The 27,006-nt window shown below is 35.6% G+C and overlaps 1 protein-coding gene across 6 annotated transcripts; it reads left to right on the top strand.

Moving 5' to 3' along the window:
• Positions 1 to 7: 7 nt before the first annotated feature.
• Positions 8 to 26,317, top strand: BROX (BRO1 domain and CAAX motif containing). 6 transcript variants are annotated; one of them, XM_072647768.1, is made up of 14 exons: positions 9 to 361; positions 683 to 859; positions 3,686 to 3,826; positions 6,975 to 7,081; positions 7,853 to 7,949; positions 10,706 to 10,801; positions 11,102 to 11,174; positions 12,340 to 12,445; positions 13,168 to 13,257; positions 17,098 to 17,183; positions 19,789 to 19,870; positions 20,344 to 20,494; positions 22,021 to 22,180; positions 23,552 to 26,317. In XM_072647768.1, exons 3-14 carry the CDS (start codon positions 3,726 to 3,728, stop codon positions 23,636 to 23,638), a joined length of 1,236 nt encoding a protein of 411 aa, XP_072503869.1. In that variant the 5' UTR covers positions 9 to 361; positions 683 to 859; positions 3,686 to 3,725; the 3' UTR covers positions 23,639 to 26,317. The 6 variants fall into 6 exon arrangements, with proteins under 6 accessions (XP_072503868.1, XP_072503869.1, XP_072503873.1 ...); XM_072647770.1 differs by having other exon boundaries at positions 52 to 361; positions 683 to 828; XM_072647769.1 differs by having other exon boundaries at positions 122 to 361; positions 513 to 859.
• Positions 26,318 to 27,006: the final 689 nt, after the last annotated feature.

Below are 27,006 nucleotides of genomic sequence, written 5' to 3'. Positions count from 1 at the left end.
GTTGCGTCGGCCCCGCCTCCCCGGAGCGGCCGGGAGGAGCCTGCGGCCGCCATTGTGATCCAGGCACCCGAACTTCGAGGAGAAGCTTGGAGACTTCTTGCTCGGGACCTAGGGGAGGGGCCACACCCGACTCCCGAAGCCCCAGAGGGAAGGCGAGGGCTGCGCGGGCCACCGTAGCAACGATCTCCGAGGGACGCGGGTTTCCGCCGGGGTGTTTGTCATGGCTGCGGGGGCCACGTGACCTTTGCTCAGTATCCCGAGGTTTTCGGTTTCCCCTAGTCCTATTGCTTTTAGTCTGAGGGGTACCGACATTGTCTCTGCTTCCCCGGAATAACAGCTTCACGGTTCTCGGAGAAGCCTGGTGAGTGTAACGTCTCTATTATTAGTGTTCCGTTTGGGGTCCCGCCCCCCTCCCCGCGTCCCAATCATGGAAGCCCTCCTCCCTATCCACACACGCGGTCAGGATGGGGTATCTTAGAGAAACTTTTTCCTTTTCTCCTGCCGTCGGTCAGGAAACACCCTCACTTTGGCTGCACGCCTCTCTCCCAACCTTACCCAGAGCCACGTTACACCCTGGGCTCACAAGAGCCCCTGGCTTGATGCTTGAAAGGCATTTGACAGCCCTCCCAGCGGTTTGCGAACGATGATATCGGCTTGCAGTAGCGTTCCCCTGCTTCCGCAGTTGATGCCATCGACTTTCGATTGGAATGACTCCACGGCTCTTCCCTGCTTTCTGGGTGTCAGTCCAGCCGTATGGGCGGGGAGTATACCTCCCTATCGCGCAGGCGCAACTTGTCCGGCTTGTTGAGGGTGTGGGAGGAGGAAGAGGTGAGTAAGCCGGAAGTGGTCCAGCACTCAGGTGAGTTGGTACTTAGTGGGGTGCACCGAGCTTTCCATCCCCCCCATATATTTCTGCCCTCTCTCCGCTCTCCAGACTTGTCGGTTGGGGAAGCTCTTCTGGGATCTCAGCGTGATCCTAGAAACAGGGACCGATGCGATGACTCCAAAGACGACCCCACAGTGCCGAGAATTTCCTGGTGATAGGCGAAGGTGGGGGTGGGGGGAAAGTTCAGGGGAGGCTGAGGCGGGAAGCCTCCTTGGGGCGTGTAAGCGGGGGCCTTTTGTGTGTGCTGGACCCTCTGTGAAGCCCCCCTTCTCAGAATAACGCATGAAGTGGGGTTACCGGGGAAGGGAATTCGATTGAGACAGTTGTCAAAGCCCAGGTTAAGTACAAAAAAAGAACACGTTTGGGACATATTCCTCCAAGACTCCACCTGAAATTGGAAGAAGCACTAATTTTATTACAGCCAAATATATACATAGTCTGTTTAGTCATCAGAAGGTAATGCGTATTTTTGTATTGATAATCATGAAATATCACACAATTAAGTTGCTGGTGAGATTTCTCTGTGAGAAGTAGATTGTTAGTGTCTAGTGAGCTCGAAGTTCCCAAGGGGGTGATTCAAGTGTTTTTAAGTTATGAACAACTTTTGCTTTTTATTGGGGAAATTAAAATTTGTTCGAGAAAGTTTTTACTTTTTAAAAAGCATATTTTTACATATGAGATTTTGGTTTAATATATTCTTTGAATCTTGTTGACTGACTGGAAAAGATGTTGGGAAGGTACTTTTTCTCTCATTAGGTGATATGTCATATCATAAAACTACTGGACAGTTATAATCACTGAGTAGTCACATAACTTACTAGGTAAATTCAATAGTAAAAAGAGGCCTGTGAATTTTGTCAACTTAATTTAAAACTTCCTAGGAAAGCTTGCAAATTAAAGGAGCTATGCCTTCTTAATTTTAGCTTCTTTGTAAATCTTGACTTTAATTCATTGAATTTGGTTTTGTTTCAAGTTGAGTACACCTGAAGGATCTTCTACAGGTACATAGTCATCCTTTAAAAAAAAATCTCTGGGAAAGAAGATTGTACTCAGAAATCCATTCTAATGTTTTGAAATTCTTTTAAGAATAGGAGTGTCTGAGGTCCAACCCATAGTGTGTCAGCTTAGGTTTTGTTTCCTCCCAAAGAACATCTGTTCACAGATTACCTGCCTCTCTTTGATATTTAGTTAAGTAGAAAGTTAAATTTTTTAAAAAAATACTCATTTTCAGAGATGGATATTGTCATACTGGCATGGAGTAATCTGGAAAGGCAGTGTAGTACTTGGCTGATTCCAAGTCCTAGGCTTTACTCCTACCTTATGATACTTATTTGTGCGACTTGGGGCAAATTACAGAAAATCTCTGTGCCTCAATTTTTTTATATTTAAAATGAGGGGGTTGAACTAGATGCCTTTAAGGTCACTTAGAGCTCTTTATCAGTGATCCTGTTATAAAGTGTCAGGACATGTACTGCATTTAAGAGTATGTTTACAACCATATAGAATAAATAACCAACTAAGGATAAAAGGAGCATCAAGGCTTTGTCTTACTAGAGGGAAAAAGGTTGTGGTCGAAACTGTTTGGTTTATGAACTTTATCTTTAGCCATTAATGCAGAAGGTAAAAGTAATGCAGATTAGTATCCTTGATTTCTGATTCATTTTGTATAGTACTTTAGTAGGAAATGTATTGGTCATGAAATCAGTCAGGAGCTATGGATTCAAATCCCTTATCTTAAACTTAACCCATGATATTTTGCAAGTTATAGCATTATAGAATCAGTTGCTTCCTCAGCCTCATTTTCCTCATCAGTAAAATCAGAGCAATAAGATTTACACCATTTGCCTGACCAAGTGTTAAGAAGAAAGCATTTTGTAAACTTAAAGTGGTATATAAATGAGTTCTGTGGTTGTGTTTAAACTTTGGCCATAACTGGCATGCCAGTCAGTACTTATACCTTCTTAGTAGCGATAAGAAAGTCCAATAAAGATTATTAATTTTTAACATTTAAACATTTTGTGGTGAGGCCAAATGAAGTGAATTCACAATTAACAGTCATGGATTTATTGACAGAATATCTTCTGTGCACTACTTCCTGGACTTATTTCAAGACAGCTGTTGGTCATGATACCCTTAACATTCTTCATTGCCAGGGAATCTTTTAGACATATACTTTTATCGTTCAGATGATATAGAAGTCAGTCTTTTAAAAACAGTAGTGCATTTAGGTGTTTAGGTTTTTCCTTTATTTTGTTTTAGAAGTTAAATGATACAGTGTATGTAAGATTTGGGAATAATTTTTTTTAACTGTTTTAAATGGTGATAATCTTTATTACTGCTACTGCAGGGGAAAATGTTTATCATAGAGAAAACATAAAGATTTGTATGCAACTGATGAGATATATGAAAAACAGTTATGGAAACTGCTCTTTCCTATTGGAGTCTCAATTTAAATTAAAACAGTAATATCTGATGTTATAGGTTATTTGGAAGAACATTCTCCATCTAACTGTTTGCTTTTGCTTCCTAGAACAGCTATATTGGGTCATGTAAATTCAGTATTACTTTGCAAACTACAGTTGATAGAGGACAGGCTTCCAGCAGATTTTGTGTAGACAATTTAAATACATCACAGTCTTTTTAATAGAAAAACATTTCAGAAATGTATATTATAAACATGAAAAACAAAATACATATTTTTAAATTTTTTTAAAGCTAAAAATGGTTGTAGAGTTTACTTTATGAAATATTTTGTCATAAACATTCAGATCTATACTTTTTTTTCTCCTATGTGTTTAGGTTTCTTTTAACATAGATCTGTAGAAAATATCTGGGGAAAATGACACACTGGTTTCATCGGAACCCACTAAAAGCCACTGCACCTGTCTCCTTTAATTATTATGGTGTAGTAACAACTCCTGCAGCTTCAAAAATCTGCAAGTAAGTTTGAATCAGCTCCAACATTTCTTTAACTACTGTTCTTTGTTCATGTTACTATGTTAGGTGTTGTGGACAATATATAGTAATATGATATGTACTTACCTTCAACGATTGCAGTTTGGTTGGAGAAACAACATGTGAAAAGTTAAACTCCCACATCTTAAAATATTATACCTTTGAGATCTTTTGGCTTTTCCCCCCCTATTTATATAGGAGAAGTTACATTTTTGTCAGAATAGTTAAATTACATTACCAGAAGAAAACTGCAAAAGATGTCACAAATCAGCATATGATTAATTTACCAGAGACAATGTATTATGAGTTGAGAACAGAGCTTTAAAGTAATCTGAGAAGGCTTCATGAAAAAATGGGGAATTTAATTAGATTTTAACAGGGCAGAGAGGCAGAGATTGGGCATTTCAGGTTTGGAAAAAGTGTGAGGCAAGTGATAAGTGTCAGACTTGGAGTCAGGAAGACCTAAATTCATGTGTGACCTCAGATACTTACTGGTAGTGTGACCCTGAGCAAGTCACTTAATTTCTGTCTCGGTTTTGTCAACCAAAACAAATGACCAAAGAATCACAGAGGTTTTACGATCTCTCTTAACTCTAAAAAGCCAGAGAGCTCATACGGGTTATCAAAACCACAGTTAACTCTTAACAAATAATAACAAGTAAAATAAAACCAAAGAGCTAACAGTGATTATAAGCATAAAGCTTTCTTTATTCAGTTGGAGGAGGGAAACTAGACACATGTGCTGGGGATTCCTCTAATACCAAGGAGACCTGCTTTAGTGTGGTTCAATCTCAATACTTATACTGATGGCTACGCAGTGAAGTGTAACCTTGACAATGGAAGACTACCAGCAACAATGAGACAAGTGTGATTCATATCAGAGCTTCATGACCGGAACATGGGTACTACAGGTGCTTGTCCAAGCTCAGAGACCATGTGGTGCTGTTATGAAACTACTCTGGGATTTCACTGTGACTGAGATCCTCCAGAAGATGAGGCACAAAGGATTGTTATACCAAACTCAGGAAACAGTGTATTTGTTGGTCCTTAAGGTGTCTCTTAATAGTAAAAAGAGAGGAGTGGTTTTGGCATGAGGATCCTAACAGTTTCCTTAACTGTAAAATGGGAACAATGACACCTACTCCCAGCGTTGTTGTGAAGATCAAATGAAATAATAATTTTAAAGTGCTTGGAACACAGTAAGTGCTATGTAAATGGTAGCTGTCATTATGTTGCTGGGTCAGTTAGTTAAGCAGACCGTCTTTGTTGGAGATAGAAAGGGAATAGTTGGGGGTAAGTTTGGAAAAATACTTTGATGCTAAATTGTGAAAAGCCTTAAAGGTATAAACTAATGTGGTTGGACTTGTGATTAACAAGGAGCCTTTGAACAGAAAAGTATTTGGGTAAAAGCATTGTTTTAGGAAGGCTGATGTAGTGGTAGTAGTAGTAGTAGTAGTAGTAGTAGTAGTAGTAGTAGCAGCAGTATGTAGGACCATGACTTTGGCAGTTGTTTTCAGTCATGACTGGCTCTTCACAACCCCATTGAGGTTCTCTTGGCAGAAATACTAAAGTGGTTTGCCATGTCCTTTTCCAGTTCATTTTATAGATGAGGAAACAGAGGCAAACAGGATGAAGTGACTTGCCCAGGGTATTAAGTGTCTGAGGCCAGAGTTGAACTCAGGAAGATGAATCTTCCTGACTTCAGGTCCTGTACTTTATCCACTGTACCACCAATCATTTAACTGTGAATAGGATCAATTCCAAAAAGACACAGAATCAATCTGATCATTTCAATTCTAAAATCTTCTGATTCTGTGTTGAGCTGTGTAATTATACTGCATCTACCTTAGTTCAGTCCCTTATCACCCCTCACTTAGATTTTAACAGTCTCCTCATTGGTCTCCCTGTCTCAGGTTTTTCTCCACTCCTATTCTTCCTCTCTGTTGCCTCAAGGTGATTTTCTTTAAGGATCGATCTGAACATGTCACTCTCCTACTTGATAAACTCTAGTGGTTCCATATTACCTCTAGAATTGAGATGACCTCTGAGGCCCTTTTCTGCTCTGAATCCGTGTTCTTATGACTGAGTCTTAAAGAACACCGACAATTGTGGATGGAAGAAGGAAAGAAATTCCAAAAAACAAACTCAGAAGGAATAATGAGCTTGAAGAGGTAGAATATTGTGGAAGTCAGAGAAAGGAATATCAGGGTCAAAAATAGTTATCAGTGTTATGCTACGTAAATGTATTTTAATCCTCGAAGAATTGTTACTATAAAAATCATCTGCAGTGGTTAATTGCTTTCTGAAACAGTTTCACACTTTTATTTTTCTAGTGGTTTGTGGTTGTGAGCTATGGAATATTAATGACTTTAGAGAACTAAAATTCAGCATCACCCAAGTGATGGTGAAGAAATGTTTGGTGGACAGGAAGAGGCCAAAACAAATTAGTTATTGTATAAGAGAAACGTTATAAAAATGTCATCAGAGAGATGTATAACCAGAAAGAAAGATGAGACCAATTATGTAACAGATGGAAGAAATAAGCAGTTTATAGCTGGAAAGTTCCAGTGGTCTTTGTGCATTGTCAAGAGGAACAAAGGAAGCCCTTTAGGATATTGGTTGAACTTCCTACTATAGATTTACAGGTAGACAAGGACAAATCAGATGGAATAGACGTGCATAAGTGAATTGAAATTGTTGTCATTGGAGGCATCTGCAATCACAGATCCATTAGAGTATTTGTCAGTTATAAATAGGAGTCTTTAAAATGTCCCTAAACTATAAGACTCAACAGAGCCGTGTATATTATCTAAAATTAAATCAGCAGTACGTTGTCAATGTGACATCTTAGCAATAATTTTATTTTTGTTTAATTAGAACTGTTTTTTATCTTTTTTGAATGGTTAAAGATTCTTTTATATATTTGAGGATATTAAATTAGAAATTTATTTCTATTTTTGGCCAAAAACCCCCCAATTTTTTGGGAGATAAGATTCATAAGATTTCATATATGAGGAAAAAAACTTTTTCTCTTTTTGAGTTGATAGATTTTTAAATGCTTTCAAATTATCCACTTTTCCTCAGACTTCATAATAGAGTTTACTTAGCTTTACTCTCTTTCCTGTTCTTCCAGTGATTTGAGATCATCAAGGACACGACTGCTAGAGTTATTCACTGATTTGACCTGTAACCCAGAAATGATGAAGAATGCAACAGATTCCTACTTTTCTCTTTTACAAGGTTAGATGTTTAACATTTTACTAGTATGTGTTGTTTTTTTCTGTTAAAAGCAAATATTATAATGTCCATTTTGTTGAATAAATGTATAATTCTTGGGCTTTTAAAGGTTGAATTTTTTATTCTTTTGATGGAGGTTGTGGTTGTATTTCAGAAGAATGGTAAGATAGGTAGGAAAATAAAGTCATTTAAACACTATTTTGAAAATCCATTTCTTACTCTTTGGATGTTCAGATTTAAGTTGTTGCCAGAGAAAGTTAGATGAAGATAGAATGAGCATTCATTAAATTACTTACTGTGTGTCAGGTTCTATGCTAATCACCGAGTGTACAAATTCAAGCAAGTAAGTCAGACTTGTCCTCAAGAAGCTTGCATTCCAGTGGGAATTATAATATATGAATGCATACTGTGAAGCTGGCCTGGGGATGGAAGGGTACCTGCACTTGGGTCATGGTGAGGAGGCCAGAAAGAGATAGGGGAACCTAGGCCCCAATATAACAGGGCAAAAGCTCACCCTTAGAGGTAGGGGACCTACTGGTGGGAGCCTAAGTTTCTGATGAGGTGGAAGTGGTCAGGAAATAAGGCCAGGGTGAGGGAACATCCAGGAATTTGTGTGGAAAAGGTGAATATGAGCATAGTGCTATTGAAGCTGTGGAATAAAATGTGTGAGTTTTGGTAGTTTCTTGCTAGTATCCATCTGAATATTTTAATTTCTTTGCTATAAGATACCTGAAGTTCTTTAAAATTAAAATTTTTAAATTTCGTTTTTTCCAGGTTTCATAAATTCATTGGATAACTCCACCCAAGAAAGCAAATTGAGATATATTCAAAACTTTAAGTGGACTGATACATTACAAGGACATGTTCCAAGGTATATAATGCTACGTTAAATCTAATTTTTGAAGCTGTTTAACTGGTGACTAATCATAGGCTCTATATTTTGAAAAGAAATGTTGAAAAAGAAAAAATAGAAATCTGAACAAGTTTTTTTTAAAATATCCTAGGAAAATTTTTCATCACAATTTGAATTTAACTCATTGCATCTTACTGTTAAGAAAAACATTTCACTCACTTAGAGAAATAGATATTACCCATATAAAAACTGTGGGAAAAAAAGTTCACCTTCACTTTATCCAGAGGAGGACTCAATTTAAAAAAAAAAGTACTAATATGCAAAAGAAGGATAGAGGCATTTGAGCTCTCCACCTTAATTATCTGAGCTTATGTTTAAGAGTAAAATTGAAAGTCCTCTTCATTTATTCATTCTACTTTTTTTGAGAGAGAGCTCTAGGAAGTTGGTCCCTTTACTCTCTGTTACATTCCCCACCAGCAAACCTCCCCACACAGCTTTATTCCTTCACTGGCCTTTCCTACTCTCTCTCTAGTGTTGAGATTCTGTAGCATCAGTCAGGGATTCCATATCCTTCCTCAACAATTAAAATCAGTTCTATCATTATCAAAAAATTATTTATGTTAACACATTTTCTGCTTTATTCTTCATTATCCCCCTTCATGCATTTTACATTTTAGCCAAATAATTGCTGTCTATTCCCTTAACATTCTATCTCCTGCCTCAGTGCAGCTGTAAAAGCTGTCCCCATGCCTTTCCTACAAACTGGCCTCATTTCTGCTTGTCACAGGCCTTATCTTCTATCAAAGCTTAGCTCAGATGCTATCTTGAGTGAGAAACCTTCCTGATGCTCTCCTCTACTTGCTAATGTTCTCTCCTTTTACAAAATACCCTGTATTTTATTTTCCTGTATACGTGTTGTATTCCCCCAACCCCAGATGCTTTATTGAAGATAAATGTTAATTATTACCATCATTTTTATCATTATTTTATACCACAAGTGCTTCATACATGGTATAAATGAATGAATGATTAAGTATGCATTAATTGCTTACTATATGCAAAACACTTCTAACTCTGGGGATAGGAACTGAAAAGCACTGGAAGGCACTTAATAAATGTTTGCTGAGTAACATTGAAAATTCCTAATCATAACAAGGTGATTGTTATAGAAAATTAGCTCGTCAGGGGCTTAGCAATGTCTTATTTTTTGAAATTGTTCCAAAACAAAGTACCCCACCTTAACAAATAAAGGAAGATATTGAATAACAACCTCCCTTGGCTGTAGCCTCTTCTAATAGTTCAACAATTGATCTTTCTTTGTGTCTAATGAATTTATTTTGCTTTTTGGTCTTAAATGTCCGATATTTAAATGTCTGTGTTACGTCATTAACAGGAATATGTGTGAAATAGAAAACTTCTCTTTATGTTGTCAGCTAGAAGTGACATCTTTAGGAAATTTCCAGCCATTTTCAGAAGAGAAGCTATTTAATTTATCCAAATCTTAGGGTCCCTGGGGGTGGAGTGGGTAGTGAAGTTGGTACTAAGGTACTTTCAAGCTCTGAATCTCTGATCCTATGATTTAGTCATTTGGCATGTATTCATCACCATTTTGTTTAAATTTACATTTTATGTGAAATATTCCCTGGTTTCTCTGAAACTGTCTACTTCCCCATTACCATGTCAGTCCCCTGACTGGAATGCTTGCTTTTTCATCTGTCTAAATCCTGCTCATCCTTTGAGGGTTCAACTCAGGACCAGTTGGTGAAGCTTATCTTGAGAATCATTCCTTTCTGAACTACTCATGAGATAGGGTTACTTTTAATTTCTCGTTCTGCCTTTCCGTCTTTCTGTATCCAATTATTAGTAGCCTAATCTTGTAAATTCTTCCTCCATAACTTCCCTCAGGAGTATACCCTTTTTGCTACTCATCTAGTCACCCTCTCTCCTCCCCGCATAGTTCAGGCCCTCGTCACTTCTTGCCTAGATCACATAGAGTATCTTTCACCAGCCTTGCTGGCCTCTCTGGCTCAGGTCTCTTCCCTTACAGTCCACTTTCCATTCTCCACATAACTTCCAAATTATTTCTAAAGAACAGATCTGACCATGTCACTCCACATAAACTTCAGTAGTTTTCTCAAGGATCAAATATAAATTCCTTTGGCATTATGAAGTCCTTCACAATCTGGCTCCAATTTTCTTTCCCAACCTTTTTATATATTACTCTTTTTCATGCACTCTTTGGTCCAGCTGAACTGATCTTTTTGCTGTTCCCTCTGACCATTAGGGGGTAAACTCTCGCTTCTACATGAGGCCTTTCTTGGTTTCCCAGCTACTAGTACTTCTATTTACCTTGTATTTGTTATTGGTGTTTTGTATGTATTTACACGTGTATTTGTTGCCTCTGACAGAATAGAAACTCTTTGATGGCAGAGATTTTTGTTTTGTGGTTTTGTATCCCCACTGCCTAGCATAGCTCCCAGAACATAGTAGGGATTTAATAAATGTTTGTTAATTGATTATCATTTTATTTATATATTTGCATATATATATATATATCTATATATATATCTCCATATATAGTTGTCTTGTCTTCCTAAGTAGATTATATGGTATTTGAAGATCATACTGTAATCTTTCAATCATCTACAATGCCTAGTAGACGTTCAGAATAAATGTTGATTGATAGTATACTAAGTAATCATATTGATGCTAATGTTTTATACAGATACACTTGATATATGTGACCAAATTAACGAAGGTGTGTTTAATTTTAGTGCCCAGCAAGATGCTGTGTTTGAATTGATTTCCATGGCTTTTAATGTAGCCTTATGGTATACCAAATATGCATCAAGATTGGCTGGAAAAGAAAAGTAAGTGTGAACAGAAGGGGCAAAGAATATATGCAAATATCTATATATAATTAACTTTAACATAGGCAATGTTATTTTCAGGACTTGCAAGGCTTTCTTGTTAAATGATACAGATTATTTCCAAGTAGAAATGTTTTAAATGCTAATGAGTGAAATGTTAGACCATAATTTGCAGTGTTAATATTGAATTCACAAAAAGAACAAGGCCAGCATTTCTGTAAATAACTATTTTTATTGATAAAAAAAATTCTTTGAAAACTAAAAAGAAGAATTAGAATCACTGGTGTCATTATATTTTAGCATTACAGAAGATGAAGCAAAAGAAGTTCATAGAAGCCTAAAAATTGCGGCTGGGATTTTCAAACATTTGAAGGTACCAAAACATATTTTTGCTTTTGATAGTTTTCTCACTTTTTGAAGCTTTCCAAATTTCAATTAGTGATGAGATCCAAGAAATTTGTTTTGTTATTTTAGAAATGTTAGTAATTGGTCTTTTATTTTACAGTATTATTTTGCTATTGCATAGCTACCCACCTTTTGCCTTTTTATGTAGTGAAATGTGAACTTAATAAATAGAACATCTTTAATCATAGTGTATTGTTTTAATTGCCCCTAGTAGGGTGGGCATGAAAAAAATGGGAACATGGTCTTCATTTCTGGTTCATCTTGAGCCAAAATATTCAATACTAATAACTTCGCTCTTTCAGTTTCCTTGGTGTCAGAGATCCCTCAGGTCCTTCAAACTTTCTGATGTAGTTATTATCATGCATTATCATTATGTGTTTACATTTTATCCCTATTATTAGACTTCAATCTCCAGGAAGGCAAGGACAGTGTTTTATCCAAAATTTGTATCTTCTCCCAATGCCTAATACTATACTTTGCACACAGCAGGCCTTTAGTAAATTTTTATTGTATTGTATCTGCCATATGATTGATTATATTATTTACAGTAGCTATTTTGTAAGTTTGTTATGAGAAAAGTGTTCTTTTTAAACATTAAAGCCCTATTATATAAAGGTGATCTGTCGTTTATATTCTTGGTGTGGGATGTTACAACAGGTATAAAAACTAATTATACGTGGTATTTTTCCATATGATTCTCTTTTAGGTGCATTTTTTTCCTTGTATATTCAGTTTTTTTAATTGTCTGAAAGTATAATTCAGGATAACATACAAAAGATAACTTGGTTATATTAGCATTTTTGGCTAAATGTTTTCCGAAAGGTATGGGTTACATACATAAACATTTCGTAATACCCCCTTGATTTGAACTAAAAATTATTTGGGGCTGTAGTTGGGAATCTCCTAGTATATAGTCTATAACACTCTTGTAATTCTTTGTCTGTTGTGGCCATTACAGCTGCTCTATTTAGCACAACTTTAATTTCCTTTGAATTTCTAGCGAAATCACAAATTGAATGTTTCACCTCAACTTCCAGAAGTATCATTTACTTAAAATATTTAAATATAACATTAAACAGCTGAGAATAATTTGGGTTAAAATAAAATTTGGCATTTATTTTGCTCTCTCTTAGGAAGACCATATTCCCAAACTTATCACACCTGCAGAAAAAGGCAGGGATTTGGAAGTTCGACTCATAGATTCCTACATTATTCAATGTCAAGCTGAAGCTCAAGAAGGTATTCCCAAATGTCACAATGTAGCATTGAATTTCTGAGAAACTAATTTTCTACAAGTACATTTATTTTGCAATTCAGCTACATTGTCCAGAAGATAACTGGTTCTGAAAGATCTGTAGTCAAAAAGCAATATTTTACTTTTAATAGCTTTTGGCCTTATTAGTTTCTAGCAAGACTCTCATTGGCTACACAAGGTAAAAGATTAATGGTTCTTTTGAGGAAAATCTTTGACTTTATTCCACTTCTCCTAAAAGAGTGAAAAACCACTTGCACCCTTTGCTTATTTGCTCTCCTTTTCTCGTCCCTCCATTTCTGTTCTTTGCATCTGCTTTTCCCTGTGTTTCTAGATATGCCTACATGCAAACATGGCAGCTGTGAGGGCTAGAGCTTGTGCTAGGGGCTTTCTTGATTCATTTCTAATTCTTTCTTAGGAATAGTTCTTGGTATGCCTCATAGTTACTATTTAATGCGAAGAATCACATTTCTTAGAAAATTTGGGGGATTTGGCTGTGTACTACTGAATTCAGCAATTTCTGCATGCTGGTGCTTTTATTTTCAGTAATTTACATTTTTCACATCATTGTTGTTACATAACAGATTCTTATTCCTGGTCTTAAAACTTTAGTGATACAGATGTATATTTCCCTTCTTACTATGTATCCAAATTAAACTTGTATTGTTTTGCAGTTCTTAATATAGGGGTCCATTTTTTTCTTTCTCAGTTACAATTGCTCGAGCAATTGAACTCAAACATAATCCTGGTCTAATTGCTGCACTGGCATACGAAACAGCCAATTTCTATCAAAGAGTTGGTGAGTTCTAAGTCCATTTTTGACTCCTTTGCTGTCAGATGTCCAGGTTTTCTTCCACTGATTTAATTAGGGGAACTGTTCTAAGTTATTCATCAGACAGGTGTCAATGTAGATTGATTTACTTAGAAGTAAAATGTGATCAAATGAAACTACTCACAGTTAAGAAGCAAGAAGTGCTCCTGTGAATGGAAATGGAATTTTATCCCAATGAAAAGGAAAATGCTTGACTCTTTCCAATAGTATCTCGCTGTACAGGGTTAATACTTTCCAAATTACTCTCATAGTCATTCTCCATGAACTATCTTCACAGCAGCATGAGGTGGCTAAGAGGTGTCAGCCTTACTTTGCAGTAGTGAAACTGGTCCAGAGAAGTTTAATGACTTACTAGATTAGTCCCACTAATTGGGCTCACATGAATTAGAGTCACTGAAAGTCTGAAAAAGGGCTATTTGTGTGAGTTGTAGGAATTTTAAAATGAGAACAAGACTAGATCCTTTTCTCCTGTGCATTTCAATTCCTATGTTTGATGGCAAAGGCCTGTTCAAATAGTGATTACACAGTAAATCAGTATCTCTCACTAGGAAGAAAAAGGAGAAAACCCATGTGTAAGAATTAACTTATTCTTGAGTCCAGAGGAAGGGTAGGGATGGGAGGTGTACTGCAGTCCCCCAAATCTGCATCCTGTTTGGGATGTGGCACATAGCATGATTCCCTTTTTTTCCCCCTTGGTACAGAAAAGGTCTCATTTCTAATGTATTTTAGATTCCCCCTTGTTCTTCATGGATTCGAGGATGGTGATTGATAGGGAAACAACATGTTATCTGTTGTCTTCACTCAGAGATCTAGGCTTTAGGATTTTTGATTGTTGTAATTAGTTGAAAGGGCAAAGAAAGGAGAAAGAGAAGTCAAAAGAGATTTTATTCATCCCTTGGCTGACTTTGGGCTTATTCATATAGGAGCTTGCGGTTAGGGGCTCATAAAAGTAGTAAATGTGCCAAAGTTTTAATCAGCCAACAGTTAATTTTATTAAGTACTTCCTGTATTCAGGCACTGAGAATACAAATACAAAGACTGAACCAATTCTTACTCTCAAGGAGCTTACATTTTAATATGGAATATAAATCTGTATGGAACATTGAGTGTATACATAATAAATAGAAAGAAAATAAGTACAAAGTAGATAAACATAAAATGAGATAGGCAAGAAATAATTTATATAGTGCCTACCATGTGTCAGCCACCGTGCTAAGTGCAAGACAAATATCTCATTTAACAAGAATCCTCCAAAATAAGAATTCTTGCAAAATACCCCCATCTTATAGTTGAGAAAACTGAGACAAAGAGGTTAAGTGACTTGCCTAGGGTCACACAACTTGTAAGTGTCTGAGGCTGAAATTGAACTCAGGTTCTCCTGAATTCAGGCCCAACACTATTTGCTCTTCCATTTTGCTTCCTCTTATGTTCCTAAATAGAAAAGGAGAGAACCAACAGTTGAAGAGTATCAGGAAAGACATTGTGTAGAAAATGTTGCTTGAGCTGTATCGTGAAGAAAGAGAGCAATTCTCTGAGGCAGAGGTGAGGGACAATTGGCCATTGCAAAAGCACAGAGATGGGAGATGGAAGATCACATCAGGGGAACAGCATGAAGGCCATTTTGGCTGGATTATAGAATCCGAAAGACCATAATATATAATGAGGCCAGAAAGCTGGGTTGGGGCCAGCCTATGAAGGACTTTAAAAGATAAATGTAGAGGAGTTTATATTTGATCCTAAAGGCAATTGGGAGTTTATTTTCCTATAATAACTTTTCTCAGTAAACCAGGGTCTATCAAGTAGGACACCAACATGATCAACTCTGTACTGAAGAAAAATCCCTTTGGTAGTAGAGTGGAACATGGATTGCAATTTGGAGAGCTTTAAGAAAGGTTAGGAGGTCTTTGTACAAATCTGGGTGAGAGCTGATGAAGGACTTAACTACAGTTGTGATTTTGTGAAAAAGAGAAAAGTAGTTAATGCAAAGGGTGTTAAGGATGTAGAAAAAGCAAGTTTTAGCAACTTTTTTAGAGTTCATGAATAATTTCTTTGGAGCATGAATTAGTGAGTTGATAAGGATTGCCTAACAGAATTGAGGTCCCAGTTGAGATTGTATAACATAAATTTGTAGAAAATTATCTAGTTGCTAAAGTCCTTGAGAAAGGAGAGAGAATGGCTTGAGGACCAGTAGACAAAGCTTCCATGATTTGAATAGAGAAGGAGGTGTTGCTGTATGATGTTGGCAAAGTTAAAGTCTGGAAATGGCAGAGGGGAGGAAGGAACTCTCCTGCCGAGACCGTTGTATCTGGGTTTTGAGTGAAAATCTGGTGTTGGAAATGTTGACCAAAAATGCAGGGTGCTCTGGGGTAAGACAGGTCTCTTTGAGGGCAAGTAAATTGAAGGCGTATTAGAGACAGAAGGCCAGAATGAAAGGAAGTTTGTTCACTACAGAATAGTAATTATAGAGGATGTAGTGCAAGGGTATGAGCAGAATTAGAGTGGGACATGGGTGGTGTAGGGTTGGAGTATGAGTCAGGTGGGCATGAGAAAAGAGGAGGTTGAGAGATTGAGGATTGTTTGTACCTAAGAGGTGGGTGATTGAGTATTTACAGGACTATTGAGAGAGACAGGTGGGAGTTTGTTAGCTGGAAGGATAATTTAAAAAGTGGCAGATGAATAACAGCTCTCATTATCTTGAAAGGATGTTGACCTTAATTGCCATCCTCATAGCCTCTAAGGTCCCATATAGTTCTAAAAGCATGCTCCTTTGATTTTTGTTTGCTCTTTCTTAGGGCTAGCTGAGTCAGAGGAGAAGGGGGAGTGGTGTTTTTGGATATACCTACACACAAATCTAGAAAAGAAGCTGAACTGGGGAACAGGAGGAAGGCAATTAGTAGTACAACCAGGTGTCTCTAGATGCTACAAGGTTTGTTCGTTCTCTAAACTTCTGGCTTAAGTCTTAATTTACCTTTCTTAATTTCCAGACTCTCAGTATGGGAACAGTGGACAGGCTAATATTCACTCAGGGTCTTCTTTTCAGTACTTCCTATATTGGGGTGTTTTGCATCTATGTGATGGGCCAGCAGCCAGTTGTCCAGAGGTAGAATAGGTCCTAACACACATGATCAAGGTTCCAGTACTAGTAAAAGTGTTGGAATTAGGACTAGAACATAGTCTTCTGACTTCTGGTCTATTCTTTTCACAAGTGTTGTTTTTTTTTTGTCTTTGGACCTTTCTTATAGTAGATGCTTAAAAATTGTTGAGTTCAATTACATTGGCAAAATTGAAAGGCATTTATTATACTTTAGAAATCAGTATTGGATTTTACTGAATTTTATATTTGTACCTTCCATTATTTTGTTTTTAGGTAATGATTTAATACTATATAGCTTGCATAATGATTTGAAGTTTTCAAAATCCTTTCATATCTGTTATCTCTATTTGACAGGTGAGAAAGCTTAACTTTAAGGAAATAAAAAATGATTTGCCCAGTATCATAGAAGCAGTAAGTAATACGAGAACTATCCAGCTCCAGAACTAAGGCCTTTTCACTCCTAGTCTAGTGTTCTTTCCAACTCTTCACTGCACATGTCTATCCTCTTCAAAAGAGAAAACTATCATGTGATAGGTCTCATTGTCTAACTTGGCTGTCACTGAAAAAGAATTGTTTTAAGGTTTATTTCAAGTTTATTAATCAGCCTTAATTTTTGAACTGTAATGATGATAGTCATTGAACTCTTTGGAAGAAAGGAAAATCAAAAATTCTTGTCAGAGAACTTAGGTTTTGTTTTATAAATGTTATTTTAGATCACACTTTATCCAGTTTGGAGCCTACATACACTCTTAAATGGAGAAAATACCTTCACTTGAAAATGTGTTTTTACACAGCTTATGTAAGTATTTACTTAACATTATATAATGTTAAAATGTTGTTCCCATGTTCACATTTGCTATTTGTAAGAACATTTGATTAATTCCTGGTCTAGTACAGAACAAAAAGATATCACTACTTATTCTGTTCATTAATGATTATCTAGTAGTACAAACATTTAGTTTGACCAAGACTAGGGAAAGTGAACTGACTGTGATCATTTGCATCTCATTCCACCCTGTTTTCTAGTCAAGACATTTGTACTCTTACTGTAGCTAGAGAAGGATAATACTGTCATATTCTACAGAGAGCCATTTTAAACTCTGAATATTTAATTTCATAAGTATAAATCCCATTTAAAAGAATTAATTGGTTTAACTGGTTTTGTTCCATGACATCCCACAATGTGCCTTTGTTATCAGAATGCATGGATCTAACTCAGTATGACATTTCTTATATTAGCTTTCTTTGGTAACCTGTTCTAACTAGCCCTTCTCACTGAAGTTTAAGTCCATGTCCTTTTTCCCTTATGAAAATTAAATAATTACAAAGCCCTGCTCCAGCTCCTCCATAAATTATTGAAGCCCGTGCCAGCAAAGCATGAGCTTTCCTAGAGGCTGCGATTCTGGAAAGGCTTTGAGAATAGATTCATCAACAAACAAGAGTGTTGTCATAAGTATAGAAAGGTTCATCATCAATAGGGTGACTGAAAGATAACAACTTTTTAAATTCTAACCTTCATTTTGGTGCAAACTCTTCTGCTTCTGCTTTGATGGTGGTATTTATGGTAGAAAAATGGGCAGAGGGTGCTGAGAATCCGCAGTTTGAGGTGATCAATATTTAGTAACTTAATAATAGATACTTCATATGTAAGATCTTTGTCCATTGACCAACAAAATTGACATGCTATTTACTGGAAGAAATAAACCATACCATTGTTGATACATGAAACCAGAAGACAAAGGAAAGCCATAGTTAAAGTAACGGATGGGTTGTATCCTCTCCTTGGAGAAGTAAACAGAAGAGTTAATGGAATGAGTTTCATTCTGTTCCCAGTGGCAGCAAGAAGCATCATTTCATGGGATGTTTTGACTCATCCTGTCTGGCCATGCTCATTGTTAGCATAAATAAGCAAAAGAGACCGCAATGAAGATATTTGCAGCTTATGTGCCTCGAGCGCTGAAGATTAAAAATTGCAGATCATACAAAGGACAGTGGAGAACTGTGTGATGGGTGCAACTGGGCTGTAACATGAATGGAGTATGGGAAATTGTTGAGCAAATTCATATTTAGAGAAGGAGGTATAGACATGTCATTTAATGAGAGCAAAGGATAACACATGGAGATCCTGAGTACTGCACTGATACCTGCGAAATGTTTAAAGATTAAAAGAAGTTCTTTAGCAGATTGGGTAGATTTTTTGTGGCTGATTTATTTATTTATAAAATAAATAAACATCACATAGAATCAAAAGGGATGAATAAGTGACCATTTGTACTGATGGAGAGAATTTGTACATCTGAGATTACAGATTCATTGAAACTAAGATGAAAAGTAGTTCAGTATCATTATTTATATGATAATTCTTGATATACTTGAAGAAATCCTTTCTTTTCCAACTGAATAACTACCTCTCTTATTTTTAAAATAAGCATTTTAAAATATTTTTTCTAACCCTAATGTTCTATTCCTTTCATCATTTTAGTTGGTTTTTCTCTAGACCCTCTGCCTTATCACATTTCTTATCTTTGACTAATGCTAAATAGAGAGAGAAGAAATAGAGAAAAACTCAACATTGTAAAAAAAAAAATTCTTCTAGTATATCCAAATTTTAGGTACCGAACAAAAATTTTATATAGTTTCTACTATATGTAAGATGCGATTTATTCTTGTTGAACTTTTTATGGGCTTTCTTTAATAAGATCACTTTGATTTCTATCTTCCACAAGTTTGTAAGGCCATTTTCAATTTGGTGTCTTTTGCAGACTTTGAAAGTCCTCTCAATTCCTTCATCCTAATTATTTCTTTAATAAAATTTAAAAGTATTAAAACCAGTCTTGACATACTACCCAGTATAGCCTTCCTTGATTGGTAATGAGCTGCTGAAAACCTCTCTTTGGGTTTGATCCTTCAGTTATGTACTTAGTTAATATAGACTATATATTTCTATTATTTTTTTGGATGAAAAATGTTAGAGTAGATTTTAAATAAGTAGTGGACATTGATCTTCTTCTCTGATTTTATTTTAGAATCCATCTTTAGTCCTAATCTTCAACCAAGGAAATTTGTCTACTAATCTTTGAATAGCAGAGTTATTTTTACTCTTCTAAGTATTTCCCATTACTGCATATTTGTAAGAAAGTCTAGTCTTCCAATGTTTATGATGTATTTTTAATATACTTTGTCTTTGCTAAGCAAAGAATTTTAGGTTAATTCAATTCAAGATCTTTACTGGGATAATAATAATTTCAATTATTTCTGAGAGGAAATAAAAGGAATTAGTATTTGAAGCCATAGACAAAGGCATTTTTTATGTAACGTATCTGAAATGTGAAAGGAGTAATATCTGTTGTTAAATGCCATTTGGGGAAAGCAGAAATGGGAAATCTTATTTTTTCTTCCACCAGGCTTATTGCTATCATGGGCAGACTTTGCTGGCAAGTGATAAATGTGGTGAAGCAATCAGGTCTCTCCAGGAATCAGAAAAATGTAAGCTTTTCTGCCAGCATATTAACTTCCTTAAAAACTAGCTTTTTATTTTTTTTTTAAGAAAGTAAAGGAACTTTCACATGGTCAGATGGGAATCTGGGAGGGGAATTTTCCAGAGTTTATACAGAGAAGTTTACCTCTAACGTAAAAAAAAAAAGGTATTGATACTTTTTTATTTTTATATCACTGATTTTGTATCACAAATATATTCTTCCTCCATTCTATCCCCAGGGAACTGCTCCTTATAACAAAAAAAAAAAAAAGAGAGAGAAAGTGCATTTTGTAAGACTGACACTCATCAACCAAGTCAAAAAACAAATGGAGTGTTAAACACCCATAGTTCTTCACCTTTTAGTTAGTCTCTCATTTGTTGTTCTTAGGAGTCTTGTTTTTTTGTTTCACTAGGTAAATGGGAAAAAAGCATGGAACAATAATCTGTAATCTAATAAACTTTACCTCCTTTTTGTATGCAGTTTATGCCAAGGCTGAAGCATTATGCAAAGAGTATGGAGAAACCAAAGGGCCTGGAACAACAGCCAAACCTTCCGGACATCTATTCTTTAGGAAACTTGGAAGTCTAGTGAAAAACACTTTAGAAAAATGTCAGAGAGAAAATGGATTCATGTGAGTATAGATATCAGTGTATTAGAATCTTTGTTTCCTTTTATATTTCACTAGGTTATACAAAAATGTGTTTGTACCTATAGTAACCTTAATTTGTCTTAATTCCTTTTTTTTCCCTTGAAAAAGCTTACTTTAAATTTTATAACACCTAAGTTTTTTGCATCTTCGAATGATTCTCTTCCTTGAGTAATAAATATGACTTTAGCTAAGGGAGAGGACATAATGATTCTATTCATTAGAATGCCCCGAGATATCTATTCTTCTACCTTTCCATTCACCTAATATCTGCCTTTGTGTTTGATTTCAAGGTAGAAAACCATTTTTTTCTCTCAGTCCTCTTCTCCATCCTAATCAGCCTGACTCCCTCCCTTCATTTAAACAGCTTCTAAAACCCTACTTCCATCATAAAGAATGATACATAAAGCACTACCCCCTTTCTCACTTTTAGAATTAACTGGAGAACAACTTAATTATATATTTACTATAGTTTGCTACATAGAAAATGTTTTTACCTTGGTGTAAAAGCAAACACCCTGACATACTCAGGGGTGCCCACTATCACAGGTTCTTTGATCTGTGAAAATACAGAGAAAATACAGATCAATAGACAGTGCTTCCAACTGCCTGATATAAGCAATACATACATCATAGATCAACAGACAGATCCTACTGTCTGACGATTACATACATAGTTACCAGAGAGAGAAGCATGAACATCTGGGTTTTCAAAGCTGAGGGGCTCCTTAGTGGCTTCCCAGAGTCTCGTCTGGCCAAACAAAACACTTCCAGACAGGAAGCCCCAAAGTAAAACCTTACCTCAGGGTCATTATACACTTTTTAGAGCCAAGGGGCATTACAACCCTTGAGAACCAGTGCCTCATTGACAAAAGGTGTGGGCCTTCCTACAAATCTTTCCTAATCAGACTCCCCTAATGGGTGGGGAAGATCTTCCTATTGAAAAGCAAAATTATATTAAGTATAAGCAGAAATGCATTATCAGTACACTTGGCCTCTATCTTTGATGTGGCGCTCATTTCTGATAAATTCAGCTAATGTTGATGACTAGTAAGGATATACTTCTATTGACATTCTCTTGTTTATCTTGATTCATTAGAAACTATTCATTTATCAAGAAAAACAAAAATTCTAATTAAAACCTTAAACAGCCTTTGGAACAAAATAATTAACACAGCAAAACTTGGCAATTTGCCTGGTTTTAGGAAACATCATTTTGGTTTTACTAAGAGCCTCTAAAGAACACAGCAATCACTGTCAATCACAAGTCAATCAAGAAAGATTTATTAGATGCCTACTCTGTGTCAGGTTAGGAAAAAAACCTTATCATGGAGTTGACTTCATCTCAGTATACCATTTAGGTGAGGATAATCTTTTTTGGAATCAGCTGATACCCATAAAGAATCATTTTTAGTAGGTGAAGAGAGCGGCTGAGACGGGGTCATTATGTATTTCTGATCTCTTTTAAGGGAAAGTTGGCATTAAATTGTTGTTTAAATTTTCTTTTATAGCTATTTCCAAAAAGTTCCAACAGAAGCACCACAACTTGAACTCAAAGCAAACTATGGTCTTGTGGAGCCTGTACCTTTTGAATTTCCTCCTGTAAATGCACACTGGACACCAGAAATACTAGCTGCATTTGATCTCACCAAGAGGCCAAAGGATGATAATGTATGAGCTTTATTCTATTTTATTTGTTCCATTTCTCTTTTAAATTTAAGATAGAGATTATAGGGTTATTATTTTAATATCTTTATTTTCCCTGTTTGCAAAGATAGAGATTTATTTGAGAGCAGTGACTTTTAAGTTAGTAATTTAGTGCTTTCCATTTGGAGCTATTCTACTGTCCACAAGGCTCTACGGTATTTGTTTCCTTCTAGAATATTTTCCAACTATTTGCTCCTGAATCCCTATAAGTAAATATTCTCAAAGCAATACCTATCTTTTAAAAAAAAATCTGTAGTTGTTGCTTTAAGATGAGACACAAGGGTGGTAGTATCTTTTAAAAAAAAATCTGTAGTTGTTGCTTTAAGATGAGACACAAGGGTGGTAGTAGTATCTTAAAAGGATGGGATAGATAAATATATGATTCTGCAATAAATCTCCATATTCTACATTTACCATTTCATTGAAGATATGTTCTTAATTTTAGCATTCCAAGAGATAATCAAGATGTAAAATATATTGCTATTCGTTTATTTCTCAGTAGCCTTAGTGCACTTTGGTTTAGTGATGATGTAAATGGAAAAATTGGATTTTGGCTTAAGCTGATTAGGGAGTTATGAAAAAGATTAGTAGAGATTTGTGAAAGATAGAAGTAGGAACGTTTTGTTATTTCATAGCCATCTTACCTCTCTTAGGTTTGAGTTAAAACTCTCATGCAGTCAAAATAACTCTGTAAAATAGCCTTCTCTGTTTTAGTTAGCCACTTGTTACACTATAAAGCTCTTTTAATGACCTCAAAGTGCTGTGGGAATTTGTTACTTCAAAACTTGGATCTCTGTGTCCATGATAGCTAGCTAGACAATGAGTTCCTTAAAGGGGAGGGACTATTTAGCTTTTTGTTTTTGGAGGCAGTTAATTGGCTTAGTGGATAGAGCCCTGGGCCTAGATTCAGAAAGATGTGAGTCGTTCAGTTCTTGCCTCAGATGCTTTTTAGCTCTGTGATCCTGGACAAGTCACTTAACTTCTGTCTGCCTCAATTTCCTCATCTGTGAAATGGAGGTAATAATATTGTAAAGCTCTTTGTAAACTTTAAAGTGTTACATAAATGCTAATGATTATTGTTGTTGTGGCTCCTTTATTTCCTTCCTTCTCACAAGAAGAATGAAGATAAATGATATAGACAGAACTATTACCTAATGTACCAATCCAAAATTTCTTCTTTAGCAGAAATGATACTTTCTAAATTAGATGTGTAGTAATCTGACAAAAATGCTTATGTGTCACATAAAAAATGTGCTATCTTCAGAAAAACTGATATGTATTTTAATTTCCTAAACTTTGCCTCAGATATTCATAAGTCTTTGTCCTTCCCTCTAGGCCAAACCCAAACCAGAGGAAGAACTGAAACCAGTCAAAGAACCAGATATCAAACCACAGAAGGATAGTGGCTGCCATATTTCCTAGAAGACCATAGAAACAGGGAACTCCTCTCTTAAGTGGATTGGGTTAACTCTGGGACTAGATTCTTTTTGGTGATTGCTTTGGAGCCTGAAGAATAATTCGCTTCTTTTCATGAGCCTTCACTGTATCAGCGCTCACTTTTTAATAGGGTGGGATTTTTAGTGCTGTCTTTCTTTATTTCCACTATAGTCAGTTCACTATAACAGCTTTTATAGACCTAACTTTTTTGACTTGAAGATATGGGAAGGTTTTTGTTTTGTTTTGTTTTTTGGAGAACTCTAGAGTAGTAATAGGTCTCAGGTTAATATATTAAATTATAAAAAAGAATCATGGTTTTCCTTGTCACAAAAGGCTTTGTTTTAATTTCTCATCTATTGTTGAAATCATAGGAGAGGTAGAGATAAGAGTCAACAAAAGAAAAAACAGTTCCTACTTCCTTATGATTATATTGCTTTGTGGCACAAACCTGTAATACTCCTACGCCATTTATAATTTCTCGTATAAAACAACTTTTTTATAATGAAAGAATCTGAAAATCATTAGCAACTTAAATTGCTTAAAATTAATATTTTTAAAACCAGAATTGCAGCGTGCATGTTGAAACATTAAGATAATTCTTAATTTTATTTCTAGTTGACTAAACATAGGCTTTACTTGTTTCTTGAGCGGAATATTTATTTTAAATCCCTTTTTAAAGAGCTTATGTGACTTTAAGAAACTAATTTGTGTGTAACAAGGTTTATATATCTATATAGAAGAAGGTAAGAAGAAATTATTTCTTGGAAATCATACACCACACAATAATGAAGAAAATTTTTAGAAGCTTGAAAAACTACCTCTTTGGAATTACTCTGGTTATTCTCTATTTCTCTTTCAAAGAAGTATCCAAGTCATTGTTTTTGGTTTTGGACTTGAATAATATTCTCTTCATAAGGCTTTTCAATAATAATCAGTATATCATGTCAGAATGAATGAAGAAGAAACATTAAGTGCTTACTGCCCACTCTATGGTAAATACCTCTGAAGATACAAATTTTTTTTAAAAAAATAGTCCCTACTCTGCAGGAACTCAGCCTTCTTGAAGGAGATAGTACATAAAAGAAAGTTCTGCTGTAGGGCAGAGGGAAAGGTCTGGAAGTCTCGAGGGTACAGCAGCAAGGTGGATGATATAGCCCAGAAGTCCTTATGTGTGTCAGGAAATCAGATGATTGCCCAGGGGTGTGTTGGGCATGTTAGAAAGACTGACATCATGACTTGTTAGATATTAGTATTGCTTTGAGCCAGAGGATATTGCAGAACTGAGAGAGCAAGGAGTTAGATAAAAGGTGAACTGTCTGTAAACTAGAGAGCTCCAAGCAAGGCAAAGTTAGTATATCTAAGCAGTGACATTTAAACAAATTGTCAGTCATTGAGATCTAGACCTAGAAGAAGACCTTAGATATGGATCATTTATTCTAATTCCTTCCTTTGTAGCATTTGATTATTTTGCAGTTTTAACACTTTTATTAAATGCTGCTTCACTAAATACATTTACAGAAGCCCTTTTGGTTTTGAGCTGTTTTTGTAACTCTTCAAGAAAGTTACCAGAGTTTTGATGTAAGCCATACCAACCAAATGTTAATCTTGCACATATCACTGACTGTGGTAGTCAAGCCTAACACTAACATTTACTGTGCTCTGCACATAGAAATATTTCATGTATTTTATGTATTAGTGCATTTCACCCTAGTTTTTTCAATTTTCATATTGAATGTTTTATATGATTCCTCCTCCCATACATAAAATAACCTCAAGTATGTCATTTCTTTTTGTAAGATATTGTAAATACCAAGATTAATGATTGACAGCTTTGCAAAGGGTAGGAAATGAGTATTGTTTTTAAAGCTGACACAGCTAGAATCTTGTGTCATAAAATTTCAACATCATGTTTGGAGATTTTTTAAAAATAAAAGTGATGAGATTGCATGAAGGTTAGACATATATGTTTTTTTAATTAGCTGTTCTACATAATTATTGTCTGATTTAAGCCAGTTCTGGTCTTCTATTATGATCTTATACTAAAAGCATTGATTCTATAGGCAGTTCCTGTCCCACTCACCCTTTTTTAAGAAGAGAAATTTTACAAAGTTAGGAGTTCCTTAGGATTTTAAGTTCTATTTTCCATTGGATATTTATGCTTATACTAAGTTAATAAGATACTTAATGTGCAAAAAAGTCATGATTTTTCACAGTAAAGTTTTTAAAATATATATGTGTATGTAAATATACATTATAGTCATTGTATCAGTTTAACATTACTTAATTTCATGTACTATTTAACTCTAATACATATGTCTACGTGCAGTCTTTGATATGATAGTTTTCATCTACCCATCTTGGTAGAATTTGCCCTGGGTCTATAGCTGATATTAATATGTAGCATATGTCATATGATGCAGTATTCTGAGCATATGATCAGAAAGAAAACTTACCATTATCTCTCTACGATGTTGTGCAGCAAACTTTGCACTTTACAAACTTAATATTGCATTTCCAGTGCTATATAAGTGTTTGCAATTATTCTTTTCCCTTTGTTGTACTGATCACATTGGAATACAATTATTGTTCATATGAAAATATCTTTCGTGTATATTTTACTCTCTTCAAAAAATAAATTTGTAGTGCCACCTTGTTTGATTTTAATCTTTGTGTCTGAAGACTTAGATTCTTACTTAACTCACTTATCTTGGTAACATGTTTTAATATAGCGTTATCTGCTAATAATCAGAGGAGCTTATTCAATCACATGTGAAGCCTAATGAGGCTAGTGCTGGTTTTGCCCTTGAGAAGTATGTATGAGACACTGCCATTCTTAAATTTTTTGTATTTTCATAGAACATAAATTTATTTCTTGATGAATTTTGAATCTTTTAACAGAGCAGACCATCTCATTTCCATTGCATTGCTGATGGGGCATATCTGTAGATCATTTAGTACATAAATAGAAAGCACTGTGAAGTCTTGAGTGTCAAGAACAAAAAATACCAAGAAAATGTGAAAGAACTTTGATTTAATGTAAGATATCTGAATAGAAAGTTGAAAAATTGTTACTGGTTACCTTTCTTAGTGGAGGAGGAGGTCCTGGTCTCAGCACCGACCTTCCTGCCTAGTTGCATGAAGAGCAGATCTGACTTCTGCTCCAGCCAGTTGAGCCTAACTAGAAAGTGCTCCCACCACCACCATGTTGACCCTTTCTTTGTTGCCATCTTTCAACAACCTCTCCTTTGAAGTTTACTCTCTACCAACTTATCACTGAATCCAGATCATGGTGGCTGTTGTATATTGACCTGCTGATCATTCCTCCTTTCTTAAAAAAGTACAGTACTTGGTTG

Source organism: Notamacropus eugenii, chromosome 2 (assembly GCF_028372415.1).
Source record: "Notamacropus eugenii isolate mMacEug1 chromosome 2, mMacEug1.pri_v2, whole genome shotgun sequence".
NCBI classification, from domain to species: domain Eukaryota; kingdom Metazoa; phylum Chordata; class Mammalia; order Diprotodontia; family Macropodidae; genus Notamacropus; species Notamacropus eugenii.
The sequence above is the reverse complement of the archived record's forward strand: the minus strand, read 5'-3'. Positions and strand labels throughout refer to the sequence as shown.

Excerpts from the sequence above, each read along its gene's own strand:
- BROX (XM_072647767.1), top strand. The coding sequence starts at position 3,726 with ATGACACACTGGTTTCATCGGAACCCACTAAAAGCCACTGCACCTGTC. Across the intron at positions 10,802-11,101 it reads AGATTGGCTGGAAAAGAAAA|CATTACAGAAGATGAAGCAA; the intron begins GTAAGTGTGAAC and ends ATTATATTTTAG. Across the intron at positions 17,184-19,788 it reads TGTGTTTTTACACAGCTTAT|GCTTATTGCTATCATGGGCA; the intron begins GTAAGTATTTAC and ends TTCTTCCACCAG.